The sequence below is a fragment of the Eptatretus burgeri genome, chromosome 4, assembly GCF_056783735.1.
Source record: "Eptatretus burgeri isolate ZD-2024b chromosome 4, Ebu_testis_v1, whole genome shotgun sequence".
Lineage (NCBI taxonomy): Eukaryota > Metazoa > Chordata > Myxini > Myxiniformes > Myxinidae > Eptatretus > Eptatretus burgeri.
This window is the reverse complement of record NC_140964.1, coordinates 123,277,137-123,292,136: the sequence shown is the minus strand read 5'-3', so window position 1 is coordinate 123,292,136 and position 15,000 is coordinate 123,277,137. Positions and strand designations below refer to the sequence as shown.

General features: G+C 44.2%; 1 protein-coding gene across 17 annotated transcripts in view; it reads left to right on the top strand.

Annotated features, from left to right (window-relative positions):
- KCNAB2 (potassium voltage-gated channel subfamily A regulatory beta subunit 2) overlaps window positions 1–15,000 on the top strand; it is a 156,718-nt gene that overhangs the window by 141,571 nt on the left and 147 nt on the right. For all 17 annotated transcript variants that reach the window (XM_085876174.1, XM_085876168.1, XM_085876171.1 and 14 more), the window contains 4 exons: window positions 4,330–4,424; window positions 9,795–9,915; window positions 10,708–10,796; window positions 13,111–15,000. The exon at window positions 13,111–15,000 is cut by the window's right edge and continues 147 nt beyond it. In XM_085876174.1, the coding sequence (XP_085732300.1) occupies window positions 4,330–4,424; window positions 9,795–9,915; window positions 10,708–10,796; window positions 13,111–13,200 (395 nt within the window). In that variant the 3' untranslated portion in view covers window positions 13,201–15,000. The remainder of the gene's footprint in view (window positions 1–4,329; window positions 4,425–9,794; window positions 9,916–10,707; window positions 10,797–13,110) is intronic.

Sequence of the window (15,000 nt, the reverse complement as noted above, 5' to 3'; positions counted from 1 at the left end):
ATCTACAAGCCCCCCAATGAAGAATGGCATAACCCAGCTCTTCCATCTCCCAAACATCTGACCATGTATGTGGGAGACTTTATTGGCCACCATACTGAGTGGTACTATGATGGAAGTGACAACAAGGGAGAAGCTCGGGCAGACTGGATGTCAACCCAGGATGTTCATCTTGTGTATGACGCCAATCATCGTGCAACCTTTTGATTAGCAAGGTGGAGTAGAAAATACAACCCTGACATCACCCTCGTCTCATCTGATAGATAAGGTGCTTCTATACATCTCTCCCAAAATGTCCTCCCAAGCTTCCCACGGAGTCAACACGGGCCAATCATTAGCCATGTGAGAACTGAAATCCCAGTTACGCCACCAAAAGAAGTGCCAAGATGGAATTTCTGGAAGGAAGATTGGTCTGGATTCACCGCAAATATGGAGAAAACAACCCTCCACATGCCCCGCACCAAAGCAGTATAAATGCTTTGTGGCCCTGTGCATTGCTGCAGCAAAGAATATCCCCTGAGGTTTCAGACAGCAGTGGATCCCCTGCAGGAGCCCTGAGTATGAACCCTTCCTTCAACAATATCAGCAATCTGGAGACACATTAACAGCCACAGCACTGCTTAAACTCCTGGACATCTGGCGACAATGTTCGGTGGCTGGACTGTATGGAGTCCATGGACTTTACCCTCTCAAGTTGTTGGGTCTGGAGCCTCTTGAGGAAACTTTGGGAGTCTAACCCAGCAGAGACCATCAACCTTAAAGTAAGTGCAAATGCTGTTGCTGCCAATTTGGGAGCCAACTTGAAGCGGTCCTGAGACAAAAAAAAAATTAAAAACATAAACAGGAGGTCAAGAAGAAACTCTGAGAAGCACTGACAACCTGTCCAGCATTTTCCCCACTGTCAGACAACTTTTTCCTTGAGGAAATGAATGCTGGAAAGGGCAGCCACAAAGAAGGGTAAAGCTGCCAGAAAATATGGCATCCCACTGGACTTTCTCCAACAGCTTGGCCTACTGGCAAGACATCGGTTTCTTGCACTCTTCTCAACTATTGGAGACTGGTCACATTCCCCAATGGCGATAGCCCTGCCAAAACCAGGAAAACCAAGTGATGACCCTGGGAGCTACAGGCTCATCTCACTGCTCTGCACAACTTGTAAGCTTCTGGAGTAGCTTCTACTTCAAAGAATCAGCCCCCTCATCAAGCTATCCCTTCTACAAGAACAGGCTGGCTTCAGACCTCAATGGGGTTGCTGTGAGCAAGCCCTTGCCATCTCCATGACCACTGAGGCTGTTTTTCACCGTAATCTTAAGACTGGGGATGCATTCATCGACTTTTCTTTAGCCTATGATACTGTGTGGAAACATGGATGAAAGCTAAAGCTATCCCTGCTGCTGCCATGCACCAACTATTTATTTGCCTATTGCAGATATTAATGAGCAACAGAAGGATGAAGGTCTCACTACGAGACAACTCAGTACTCCAAGAACAATTAACAACAGTCTCCCATTGGGGAGTGTCCTTGTGGCAATTCTTTTTAACATCTACTCAAGTGACACACCTATCACAGCATCACGGAATTTTATATACGCCAACAATATTGCCTTGACAACACAAGCAAAGTCTTTTGAAGATGTTGAAACCATGCTGACGTCTTATTTGTCAATAATGGCTGAATACTTCCACAAGTGGAGACTGCAACTGAACCCAACCAAGTCCATAGTCTCTGCATTCCATTCGATCACAAGTTCCTTGAGGAACAAGTGGCGTTTGTGTGCGTTTCCTGGAACAAGTTCTGGATGTTGTGCTGCAAACAGCACATATGCTTTTAGGTTGGCAACATCCAGGAGGTTGTACCACATAGCCATCGACCACCTCCTGGTTTGCCTTTTGCACGAATATGTGCATACCATCTGGTCCATTATGTCAACACCACTTATTGTGCTGTTATCATAGTCGATGATTTCTGGGTCCCCCCCAACTCCCTCCTCTTATTATTGATTTGTCATGGTTTAGTGTGCTCGGCAACAACACAGATTTATTCTTTTTTGGCACATAGCTCACATTGGTTAGATTTCCTTTGAACCCGAATTTGCTACTGTGACGCTCTCGATGTTTGCTAGCTGCCATCACAGCAGGGATATCGGGCTTGTGTTTTTCGCAGCATTCCAAGAAGCATCAGGCCTTTCTCAAGCAGGGTCTCAGCAAGTGGCTCGCTTGTAAAAAAAAAAAAATAAATTGTCCATGTTAACGTTTCGACTGGTACCCCCTCAATGGACCACAATTTCTGGACAGCATTGGCTCCCAGTAGTTTGTACATCTTGTCCCGGCTGTTTGCCTGTGCAGGCCATGCCATCCAGTGCATACGAGCTTTTTGAATCGCAAGCCCCAAAAAATCTTTATGCCATGTTTTGCCGGCTTGCTCTGCATGTATTGGACAAATTTGCAACGGCCTCTAAAGGGTACCAGTTGTTCGTCCACTGTGATGCACTCATTGGGAATGAATGTCTTTCGGCATTTTGCCAGGAAAAGGTCCCAAATGTAGCAGAAGGCTGTCATATGGTCGGTATGAAGGCAAAAGTCTCTCGTCAGCTTATCATCAAATCGCAAAAAACACCGAATTTCTTCAAACCGAGTCATGAACATTTGGCCCGGTACATCGGGTTGGACAACCTATCCCCAAAGAGCTCCTTTACAGCAACATCCCAGCTTCTTTCAGAGCCTGCTAAAATGCTTAGGCCAAAAAAGCCAGAAGCTCTTTTTCAGAGATATCATGGCAAACTTCTAACATTTGTCATTTGGAACATCACAGATGCTCACATTACATCCAACACACGCATGTATACGTGGAGAGGAGGAGGAGGAGATTGGGACCATACTCTGTGCAGAGCGTTGGTGCTGCCAAAACAGTCTCCTTGGCTTTTGGGCACAATCCTGAACGGGTCGCCACTCCGACACAGGATACCAGCATGTTGGCACTCATTTTGCTGACCTCGGAAGGATGACAGGTCGAGTTAACCCCACCTGGTATTAATTCAACAGCTAAGCGGGATTTGAACTCAGGACCTGAGGATCCAAAGCCCACCACCCGAACCATTAAGCCAACACCAGACATATACATGGAGACCGTCTATTTTGAGGAAAAAAGCTCAAACCAATTCGATTTGCTGAAGTAACATCAATATCAATGATGAAATACATAGTGATTGGATGTTTTATATGACTGGTGTTGGCTTAATGGTTAGGGTGGTGGGTGGGCTTGGGATCCGAGGATCTGGGGTTCAAATCCCCCTCATCGTTGAATTAATACCAGGTGGGGGTGACTCTGCCTGTCATCCTTCCGAGGTTAGCAAAATGAGTGCCAGTTTGCTGGTATACTGTGTTGCGGTGGCGACCCGTCCAGAATTGTGCCCAATTGCGAAGGAGACTGCTTAGGCAGCACCAACGCTCTGCACAGAGTATGGTATGGATGGATGGATTGGATGTTTTATACATAAAATAAACAAACCTATGTAAAACCAAACAATGAAAACTATAAACTGGAATATAATCATAAAATAGCAAACCGAAGGAAAAAAAGGCCGAAAAAAACATGTAGAAAACTCGAAAAAAAAAAAAATTCGGGAATCATGCGAAGAAAAAGAAGTTTACCTTTGTCAAAGGGAGAGAAGCAGTCATGGAAGATTTCGGAAATGGCAAAACCAGCAAGCATTTGCAAAAATACAAGGGAGGCACGAGGTGAACCACCTCAGTTCCACCTCGTCGCAACGCGACACCTTCACTTCATGGGAACTGTGGTGCAAATGAAGTGTTTAGACAAAAATAATGTTGATATAAAAAAGAAAATGCTTACCTTTGTCAAAGTAATCGAAATTCTGATCTGATTTTAAAGATGGTAAAACAAAACAACGCTTCTCAGGACGCACATGAGAAAATGAGACGTAGAAGGCACACGTAGTTTTGTAAATGACGTGAATACGTCAAAAGATGACTCATGATGTTGCGCTTCATGTTACAAATCTTCACTGGAAAAAAAAAAATCTCATGCAAATTAGGTACTAATCATTGCTGAATGTAACTCGGGTCCAATGGACACCAGAGGAAGGAGCGAGATGCAAAAAAAACTCCCACGAATGCATTCATGGGTCTTTTAGAACTGGGATTTTTAAGGCAGTTGTAAAAAAACAAAATGTATGAGACAACAATTATTCAAAGAAAGATGTCATGATGGTGTCATCATTTCTTGTTTTACATTTTCTGCTGGAGTACCATTTTTTTCCAACACGGTTTCAGCATCACCGAGTCCATTCTTCCTTGTGTCGTCTGGTGCAGGCGTTGGCGCCATGACTTGGTCTCCTCTTGCCTGCGGAATCATCACTGGAAAATATGAGGATGGGATTCCCATGTACTCACGTGCATCACTCAAGGTGTGTCTCTTCGTCTTTCACCAAAAAGCATTATTTCCAATCCGTTCCATGATATCCGCTTGGCTATAAAAACATGATGGAAATGTGACTGTTAAAGCCGGATTACCACTCAATGCCTGATGTTGGCTTAATGGTTGGAGTGGCAGGCTTGGGATCTTAGGATCCTGAGTTCAAGCCCTGTTGGCTGCTGAATTAACACCAGGTGGGGTTGACTCAGCCTGTCATCCTTCTGAGGTCGATAAAATGAGTACCAGCTCGTTGGGATGATTGAAGCAATCGGGTATCCTGCGTCGGAGCGGCGACCGGTCCAGGATTGTGCCCAATAGTCCAAGAGATTGCTTCAACAGCACCGACGCTCTGTACAGAGTATGGTCCCATTGGATGGAGGGATTACCACTCTGGACCTCCCCTGGTGCACAGTGGAATAAACATGGTTTGTTAGCAAGTCCCACCATGGACATATTGAGGGTTTTTTTCCTGCATGAATATCTGCATGGAAGTTGATTGCCAGCGAGTTGGAAAGATGAAGCTGTTTTGCCACGAATTGAGAATCTGACATCATCATGTTTTTGTTTTCTTATCTTCTGCAAAGCAAAATGAAAAGTACCGTACAAAATATCAGATATAATAATGAGTTTCACAACGTGGTAAAGTTTATTTTTAAGATAGCTTTGTGGCACATCATGATTTTTTTTAAACCCCAAAAACAATGCGTTATACTCACAAGTAAAGAACCTGTATTTTCGGACGGGTTAATTCCCCCACTTTTATGACGCTTTTATGGCATATTTTATTATGACTTGAAATACAGGCTTCCACCAGGTGGTGTCAAGAGAATCGGGGTCCCCCTCCCCATCCCCCCTTCCACTTCCCCACCCAGAATCCCTGGGTTATGTTTGTCTTCAAACTCCTTTTCTCCTTAATTATACATTTTCGCACTTGTTTAGCTGATTATGTTTTCGACTCGGCCATGTTATTTTCCTTATTATTGTTTAAAAAAAATCTATTATTATTATTAGTAATAGCATTATTATTATTTTGTGATAATGTTAATATTATAATGCTTTTATCATTCACATTATTCCATTATCATCAGACGGAATTAATTTGTGATTATAATAAATTTTATTTCCAGTTGGAGTGCAGAACAGCCACTCTTAGCCTATACATACATACACTGCCCATATGTAGATATGCATGTCTATGTTCAATGTTCTCCAAATTTCATTCAGGTGAGTATTAAACAATGCCAGCAACAATTAGGAGTGGGCTTATGCATGGAATAAAGGCCACAGTTGGGCTGTAAGTGTGTCTGGGGCAATATCGGACATCACACTTGAAGCCATAGCTGGGAGAAATCACATGTGAGGCCCCAAGGTATGTTATAAACAATCCATGTACAGTCCACATATCATCTGATGGCACCACACCCAGAAAATTGGGACAGGCAATGTTGTTGTTGTTGTTCATCTTTCAGCTGCTCCCGTTAGGGGTCACCACAGCGGATCATCCGTTATGGTCCGCATACTGATTTGGCATAGGTTTTACGCCAGATGACCTTCCTGATGCAACCCTGGTCGCCTCTTACGACACAGGGATAAGGATTGGGTTTCGCCATGATTCCGGGCTGCCCTACACCCTCTCATAGCGCGGCCCAGCTCAGAGCTTCCGTCCTCAAGCGATCCTCCAACCCAAGCCTCCGAGTAGCCGGATTACAGGCACAAGCCACTACGCCCGGTAAAATTGGGACAGGCAATGGGATACATTATTCATGCGTAAACACTCATTTAGGCACCTTTATTATCCCAAGATCATTGCAGCCTACCTCGAGGCCTAGCCAGTCGAGATGGCTCAGGTCGGATATGATGAGCATTGAATATCTCATTCAATGCTTATCGTATCCGCGACCTGATGAAATGTTCGTCGTCAGAAAAACCTGCCACGATTGTGGAATTGAGGTGCTATTCCGATATGCTGATTGGTTTCTTCACCTACTTCATCCGGTAAGGGGTGCATTTGCCCTCCCCTCACGCTGCCTTAACTTGCCATCCCCTCACGCTGCTTTACCGTGCCCTCCCCTCACGCTGCCTTACCTTGCCCTCCCCTCATGCTGCCTTACCTTGCCATCCCCTCATGCTGCTTACCTTGCTCTCTCCTCACGCTGCCTTACCTTGCCCTCCCCTCACGCTGCCTTACCTTGCCCTCCCCTCACGCTGCCTTACCTTGCCCTCCCCTCGCGCTGCCTTACCTTGCCCTCCCCTCACGCTGCCTTACCTTGCCCTCCCCTCACGCTGCCTTACCTTGCCATCCCCTCACGCTGCCTTACCTTGCCATCCCCTCATGCTGCTTACCTTGCTCTCTCCTCACGCTGCCTTACCTTGCCCTCCCCTCACGCTGCCTTACCTTGCCCTCCCCTCACGCTGCCTTACCTTGCCCTCCCCTCACGCTGCCTTACCTTGCCCTCCCCTCACGCTGCCTTACCTTGCCCTCCCCTCACGCTGCCTTACCTTGCCCTCCCCTCACGCTGCCTTACCTTGCCCTCCCCTCACGCTGCCTTACCTTGCCCTGCCCTCACGCTGCCTTACCTTGCTCTCCCCTCACGCTGCCTTACCCCTTACCTTGCCCTCCCCTCACGCTGCCTTACCCCTTACCTTGCCCTCCCCTCACGCTGCCTTACCCCTTACCTTGCCCTCCCCTCACGCTGCCTTACCCCTTACCTTGCCCTCCCCTCACGCTGCCTTACCCCTTACCTGGCCCTCCCCTCACGCTGCCTGACCCCTTACCTTGCCCTCCCCTCACGCTGCCTTACCCCTTACCTTGCCCTCCCCTCACGCTGCCTTACCTTCCCCTCCCCTCACGCTGCCTTACCTTGCCCTCCCCTCACGCTGCCTTACCCCTTACCTTGCCCTCCCCTCACGCTGCCTTACCTTGCCCTCCCCTCATGCTGCCTTACCCCTTACCTTGCCCTCCCCTCATGCTGCCTTACCTTGCCCTACCTTTCTTCACCAATCCCTCCTCTCCCTTACCTTACCCTCCCCCCCCACCCCCCTTCTTATTCTCCCACCCCACCCCTCTTAATGTTCTTGTCAGCGGAGCAACGGATTGTATTTTCCCTTAAATAAACAAAGTACACACTGTGATCCGATACAATGAAAACCCACTTAATACAAGAAATGTAAGCAAATCAAAATGGTCATGGTGCACAACAAAGGATGCCAGGCAAGGTATTTCAGGCAGACTTTGACGTTAAGGATCCAGTATCCGCCAAGTAAAGAAATGCGCAGAAAACGGAGTAGTGACTGCCCTGGTTTACACTGAAATGAGGGTGGTTCTGGAAAACCCCTCCATTGCATGACTTGTGAGTTTAAATTGGTCGTGCATGCCCTGTTTTTGCACCACCAACCAGGGTCAACCACTCCATTACATGACCGTGAGTTTATAGGGCTAGTCAGTGCTCTGGTTTACACTGGAGCAAGGGTAATTCCGGCAAACTGCTCCATTATATGATATGTGACCCCACCCTTCATAAAACACTTGTATTAAAAGTCCTGCAAAGGTATGTGGTGTTCACTCTTCATTTCTTTTATGGAAACAAAATGCTGTACCAATGAACTGAAAATAGTGTTCCCAGCAATGGATGTTCAGGTGAAATACATGATTCTTCCCCAAATATCATCTTCCTTTGCCTAGTTTTTTTTTGTTTGTTACAATTTAGACAGGATCACCCCTAAAATGCATAGTTTGACATCAATTTTTCAAAATTGTCTTGGGCAGCATGCCCCCTCGTAAGGAGTCACTTTCCTTGTTGCTTTCCTTTTTACAAATGTTCTGCAGTTTCACCCATGGGGTTTGTTGATGGACTCCAATCTTCAAGTCTCGCCATAAATGTTCAATTGCATTCAAATTGGGACTTTGGAGTGACTGAATAAGAAGAAAAAAAATGTTCTTGAGTAGACTAGTGCAGCTTTATCTTTGTGCGTCGAATCATTGTCCTGCTGAAATGTGAATCTCCAACCAAGATTCCGATTCATGGCTGACTCAAGCAGGTTTTAATCAAGGATTCTCCTGCACTTCGCACCATCCATTGTCTCTTCTATCCTGACAAGCTTGCCAGCCCCTGCTGGTGAAAAACAGCTCTATAACATGATGCTGCTACCACCGTGCATGACAGTAGGGATGGTGTTGACTGCATTATGTGCTGTGTTAGGCTTGTGCCAGATTTAACGCTTTGAATTTAGACCAAAAAGTTCAATTTTTGTCTCTTCACAAAATGTTTCTTCACATGCCTGCAATATCTTTAAGATGCTCTTTCGCAAACTCCATACGAGCTTTTAGATGCATCTTTTTTCAGTAATGGCTTGTTTCGTGCCACCTGTCTATCGAGGCCAGCTTTGTGACAGTAACTGGATATTGTCGATTGATGAACACTGGCCCCCATCTCAGACATGAAGCCTTGAAGATCTTTCAAAGCCATTGTTGGACTTACAGTGACACCCCGAACCGGTTTCCTGCTTGCCCGATGATGAGTTTGGATGGGTGACCTGATCTGGGTGGAGTCTGGGTGGTATGATGAGTCTTCCACATCTTAATGATGGATTTCACTGTAATCAATGGAATAATGAGTGTCTTTTGAATCTTCTGATAACCCTCTCCTGAACAGTACTTCTCCACCACTTTGTCTGACTTGGAAAGCTCCTTGGTCTTCATTTTTGCTTTGTTGGTTGACCAAGTGAGTTGCACTTTAAAACTCTTTGGATAAATGGGGGAGTTTAATTTTTAAGTTGAACTACTGATTACATACAGGTGAAACCAAGTACACTTATTTTGTAACCTTTCAAACAAATAATTTACTCCTGAAGTCATTTCAGGTTAATGAGGCAAAGGGTTTTGAATACTTATGAAACTGAGAATCATCTAATTTTTCTCTGTTTATCGAAATTATTCACATTTTATCTTCATCTTTTAGCTTTATCACTTTTGAGTAGTTTGTGAAGACAATGTGTATAAAGTTTGACTTGAAAGCATCATGAAGTAAGCTCAGTTGGCATCAAAATGTAAAAGCTTGTTGGGGGGTGGGGGGAGTGAATACTTTTGCATTGTGTTGGTCCAAAGCACCCCAAATTCTCCTCCAGATGTGTTTGGTCAATGACCATATGTTACCTTTGACACCTCAAAGGTGAGTGCGTTACCTCTGAGCTATACTGCCAATCCCCTATTACTGCATGAGACATTAAAATACCCCCCAACACATTTTTCCTTTTGTGTGATTTAGTTAAGAAAATTTGAATATATTCGGAATTTGAATTCGTTATTTCTTCAAGGTTCAACAGATGAGTAGTGATTACATGCTACTGACGTCTGGGTGTGCAGGGGTACCAGTGGCTCAAAGAGCGCATTGTAAGTGATGAGGGTCGACGACAGAGAGCCAAATTGAAGGAGCTCCAGAGTGTGGCTGAGGATTTGGGGTGCACTCTTCCACAGCTGGCAATTGGTGAGTCATTGTAGTATCTATCAGTGGCCAGCTCATAAATGGACAAGATAAATATGTTTGTGAGAAATTTGTGTTCCTTCTGAGCAGATAAACAGTGGAGCTTTAATCTTGCCAATGTTTTATTTATTTATTTGAACAGGATATAAGGCTCATCATGGAGCAGCCCTCCTCTTTTTCTCCCTTCTCTCCCCCCCCTCCCACCCACACACACTCGCACACATACCTCACGGGAATATAGATGATTACAGGATTGTTAGCTGAGACAAACAGCCACTGAGCTTCGGAGAAGTGCCGTAACTTCCCAGGGTACCAGTGACGTCACAACAATGGTGCCGCATTTCTCACCGCACTTGGCGGAACATTTCCTTTGGAGGAATTTCCTTCTCCCCATGGATGCCAAGCCATGAGATTGTCCATGCTCCATCCTTTTAAATACTGAACACCAAGCAAGGAAGCAGCACGTACCGTTTTTAAAGTTTTTGGTACGACTCGGCCAGGGTTTGAACCACTAACCTCCCAGACCCGGAGCTGATGCTCTAACCATTTCACCACTTCTTCACCACTGTTTAATTTAGAGATGATTTATTAAAGAGATGTTGGAAACAGTTGCCCGTCATGTGCTGCGACAGTGGTCAAACTGCATCAGTGACGTAGCTGCACACCCAGACATGATGTAAACTTGCAGCCAAATGCCACATATACAAGATAGAGAGAAAAATGCTCAATATTTTGGCTACTCCTGACTCGTACTGATTTACACTGCTCTGCCTCCTCCGGATGGCTGGAGAGCAGCTTGGTGCTTGCGGAATGAGGGCGTGAGCTCCGTACTCTTGGGAGCCTCCAGCACAGAACAGCTTCTCGAGGACCTGGGAGCCATCCAGGTGAGACTTCAATGTCTGCCACTCGTAAGGCTCTTTTGATATCTTTCGTGGATAACTAGGTTAATGATCCTGTCTTCACTTGACATATCCAACACTCGTGTTTTTACATGTGTAACTCGTGTCTTGTCAAAAATTCAGAGCACTCTGACATCTAGCTTAGTGGACCATTCAGACATCTTGTGCCCTTGATGAAGAAAACTGCACATCTCATTTAAAACGTATAAAATGGTTTATCTGTAAACCATGGGTTCATTATTCCCATCTGATCACATTGCTCAAGATATTGACACATCAGAGACAATCCCATTGAAATGTTTTGTTCGTTATCGACAAATGTCCTTGTATTTTATGTGATATATGTGTGTGAGCACCTTCATGAATTTTCAATCGCTATTCAAGAACTAGAACAGCAATCAGTAGAGTGTATAGTCTCGCCTCGCATGCTCATTCTGAACAAAAATACTATCGTTAACTGAACACGCTACTATTATGGCCCATATACCAATATCATCCATGCACCCTATAATGAAGGTGAATGTGAAAAAAAATTCAAACTATATTCCCCATGACCAGTCGATCATATGTATAAAGTTTTGCATCGATCTGTTAAACAGTTCTGAAGAAGATTTATTTTTAACATCTTTATTTTCCATCCAATATGGCTTCCAGACCACGTGACTAATGATGTCATAATTTTAGTTCTTCACTGACATTGGGTCGTAGATCAGACATATGAAGTTTTCGATTTTTTTTTTGGATAAAGATTTTGATTCAACCAATTATGGCTGGAATACCACTTCACCGATATCATCGTTATCACCCAATATACCCAATGGGGAGTTCATGACATATGCCAAGTTTAATTTTTTTTTCATTAAGCAGTTTCAGAGATGTCCAAATTTTTTTCCTTTACCCCCATCATGGCTGCCATAATATGTGACCTATGATGTCAGAGTTATCGATAAAATATTCTCCACGGGGAGCCCATCCTTTGTTGAAAGTTGTGCATCGATCGGACAAGCGGTTGCAGAGAAAAACCATTTTGAAGCGAAAATATATATTTGTGGACACACAGATACACAGACAAGCCGGTAGGTGGCAATGGGTCGCTGAGCATGGAAACTATAAGATATAGAGCAAAATGGAGGTCATATCGCAGATAGGGAATCACCTTAAGATTATGCATATCAAATCTCATCCAGTTCCATCTACTGATATCTACTCGGTATCCATTTGAATGAAAAGTACCGAAAATGCGGTTTGAAATCGGAAATCCCCAAAGTTCGAGGGGGGTGCTGTGGGTGAACAAATATCTAAATCGAAAATCCGGCTCGATCGTTTGTGCACAATGTATTCCGGACGATTAGTGTGAATTTTCATGACCATCCGACCATAACCCTAGGAGGAGTAGCATTTGGCGCGAAGGCACCTCCAGCTCTCACATACTATCGATTTTTGCACTAATTGACCTTTGACCCCTGACCTAAGCGAAATCTGTCAATATGTCCTGAGGCAAAGTTGTAGTACTCATTGAGTACCATGAACCTGCAAAGTTTCATTCGTGTCGATGCACTCACCTGGTCACTAGGGGGCCTTCAATTTTCGCGCATACCCTAATTGTAGGGGGGCGCTGTAGGTAAAGTATTCCATATATATCACAAAAACCGGAATATATTTGATAGAGCATCACCTGTAGATCATTCCTTTCAAATTTCATAACCCAACGTGGGATAATGGCTTTCGGAATTAATTTTGCGTGAACGGTACCGATTTTGAAGGTTTTTCGGTTGTTGCTCGGGAACCAAAGCGTCCCTAGCAACCATCACAATTTCCAAAGCATGAGGTCATAAAATGTACCTACCACCCGAGTTTGGTCAAAATCCGCCCACGTTTACTACCAATTATGCTGATGACAAACAAACAAACATACAAACAGACAGAATTACTGACAATAAGGGTCACCTATTTCGGCGACCCAATACACAGACAGGGGTGTCACATTCGTCTTGCAACCCCTTTGGGGTGAGAGTCATAACTGCACATTGATTTTTCATGCAGGATCTTTTAATCAATCTAGAGAAAATTCCAAAAATCTGGACATTTCATGAAACCATCTTGGATATTTTCAAGTGGTTGTTCGGTCAATTTTTAAACTTCAACTTACACATGGAAGAACAGAACTACAGAGGGCAATGTATTGACAGACACAGATATTTAACAGTGTACCGAATCTTAGCTTACTGACCTGACCTTTCAAGCTCTCCATGCAGACTCTTGGAGTGTGTCTTAATTGGGATTGTTGTTCTTCATCCAGGTGTTGCCCAAGCTGACAAACCAGATTGTGATGGAGATGGACAACGTCTTGGGTAATAAGCCACACAGCAAGAAGGACTACCGCTCGTAAAATGACCTCTTTAAATGCTTGCTGATGCAACTGCAGAAAATCGCATTCACATCTGCCTGAGCTTGATTGTTATGCTACGGAATGCCAGCTGTGGTCAGCGAAGGAAATATTCTGCAAAATAAAAAAATTGATTGCAGAGCACCTTGAGCAAGATGTTGGAGCAAACTTTTGATATGTAAATTGAGGTGGGAATCTGAATTGTTTTCTGGACATTTCAGTGAGGACAGACAAATACTATGGTCATTCCTACACCTCACGATTGGGAAGTGCATTCAGGAAATCTGAAATTGGATTTTTGGATTCTCAAACATGGGTACAAAACAGAATGAAGAACTGTTCTCGCTGGTGAAAGCTCGTGTTGACCTGCGCTTGTGAGCAGGTATAACGATGGACAAAATCAACAGGACGTTTATTGAGGTATGCTAACCGTAATGGGAAGGGAGGAGAGCCTGATGTTTCAGGCGTTGAGGACGAAAGGTTTACGCCTGAAACGTCAGCTCCTCCTTGCCGCTGACGGTGGTTGACATACCTCGATAAACATCCTGTTGATTTCATCTTTAGTTACAAAACACCCTTTCCTAATTCCCATACGCAGTTATTTTCCTACCCCGAGGTGTTTTACCTTCAGTCACGACCACCAAAGGCCTCGCAGTCCCTTTCCTTGTCATGGACAAGGTACACTGGAACCCTCTTCTGGTAAAGAGCAGATGTTCACAACCATTCTCACCAAAAACTGCGAGAACCCCAGAGCAGACAATAGAAAAGCACAACCAATTCAATGTTTATTTTAAATTTATTGAAAAAGACAAAGGCACGGAAAGTCCATAGTTTCAGGCGTAGACTGGTGTTCATCGGGCACCAACACAGGCAACATCCACTCAAATCGTAAATGCCATCATCATCAGCAGCAAAGCAACTCAGGCCCAAGCCAGTATTCTCATCCTTTGTTGGGTTGTGCTTTTGCATTGTCTGCTCCACAGGTCACATTTTTATTTTTTATTTTTTGGTGATTAACAATTCTCCCATCTACAAACTGCTTTGATTAACAAGCATGGACCAATTATTACGTGGGTTATGGAATGCATCATGCTTTCGGAAGGTGAATTCGATTTTGCATGGCTTTGGAACGGAAAGGCTGCATCGTGGACCCGCCTTTGCCACCAAGACCTTTCCCTCCCCAAGTGCCTTTATCCTATGGAATGCCTGCAGTAAATGGACATTCTTCATTACCGAATGTTGCGAGCGAGTGCAGAGGGTGAACGGCGCTTTATATTGCATACAATCAATCTTCCTTGACCTGTAATCAATCGACAGCTTTCAGGCTCTCCTGAGTTTAATCTCTTGCACACGGCCTGACTTAAACATTGCCCTTTATACACCTAGTATGTTAATCTTCTTGCTCCCAAGTCCTCTTATTCACACGACTACAGAATCTTGGGAGGCATGCAATTTTTTTTTTTTTGATTTTGTGACTTTTCAAAATTATTTTATTTTATACTTTCACTAATAATTGTGATACTTCTTGAATGTTTACTTTTCATTTTCCTTTCAACTGCACGTCATTCTTGATATGAATTAATAATGCCTGGAGCTATCAATTTATTATGTATGGAAATATGACTGAATTTCAACACCCTCATCCTCCCCATCCTCCCTCACGTGCTCCTCCCAATCCTTCGCTTCTTTTCCCACTCCTTTATCCTCTTCAATCTCTCATATCATTCCTCCTCTATCGTTTTCTCAATAATTGTAATTTTCACATTTGACTACCCCCCCAAACCTCTCTCCGTTAGTACATAA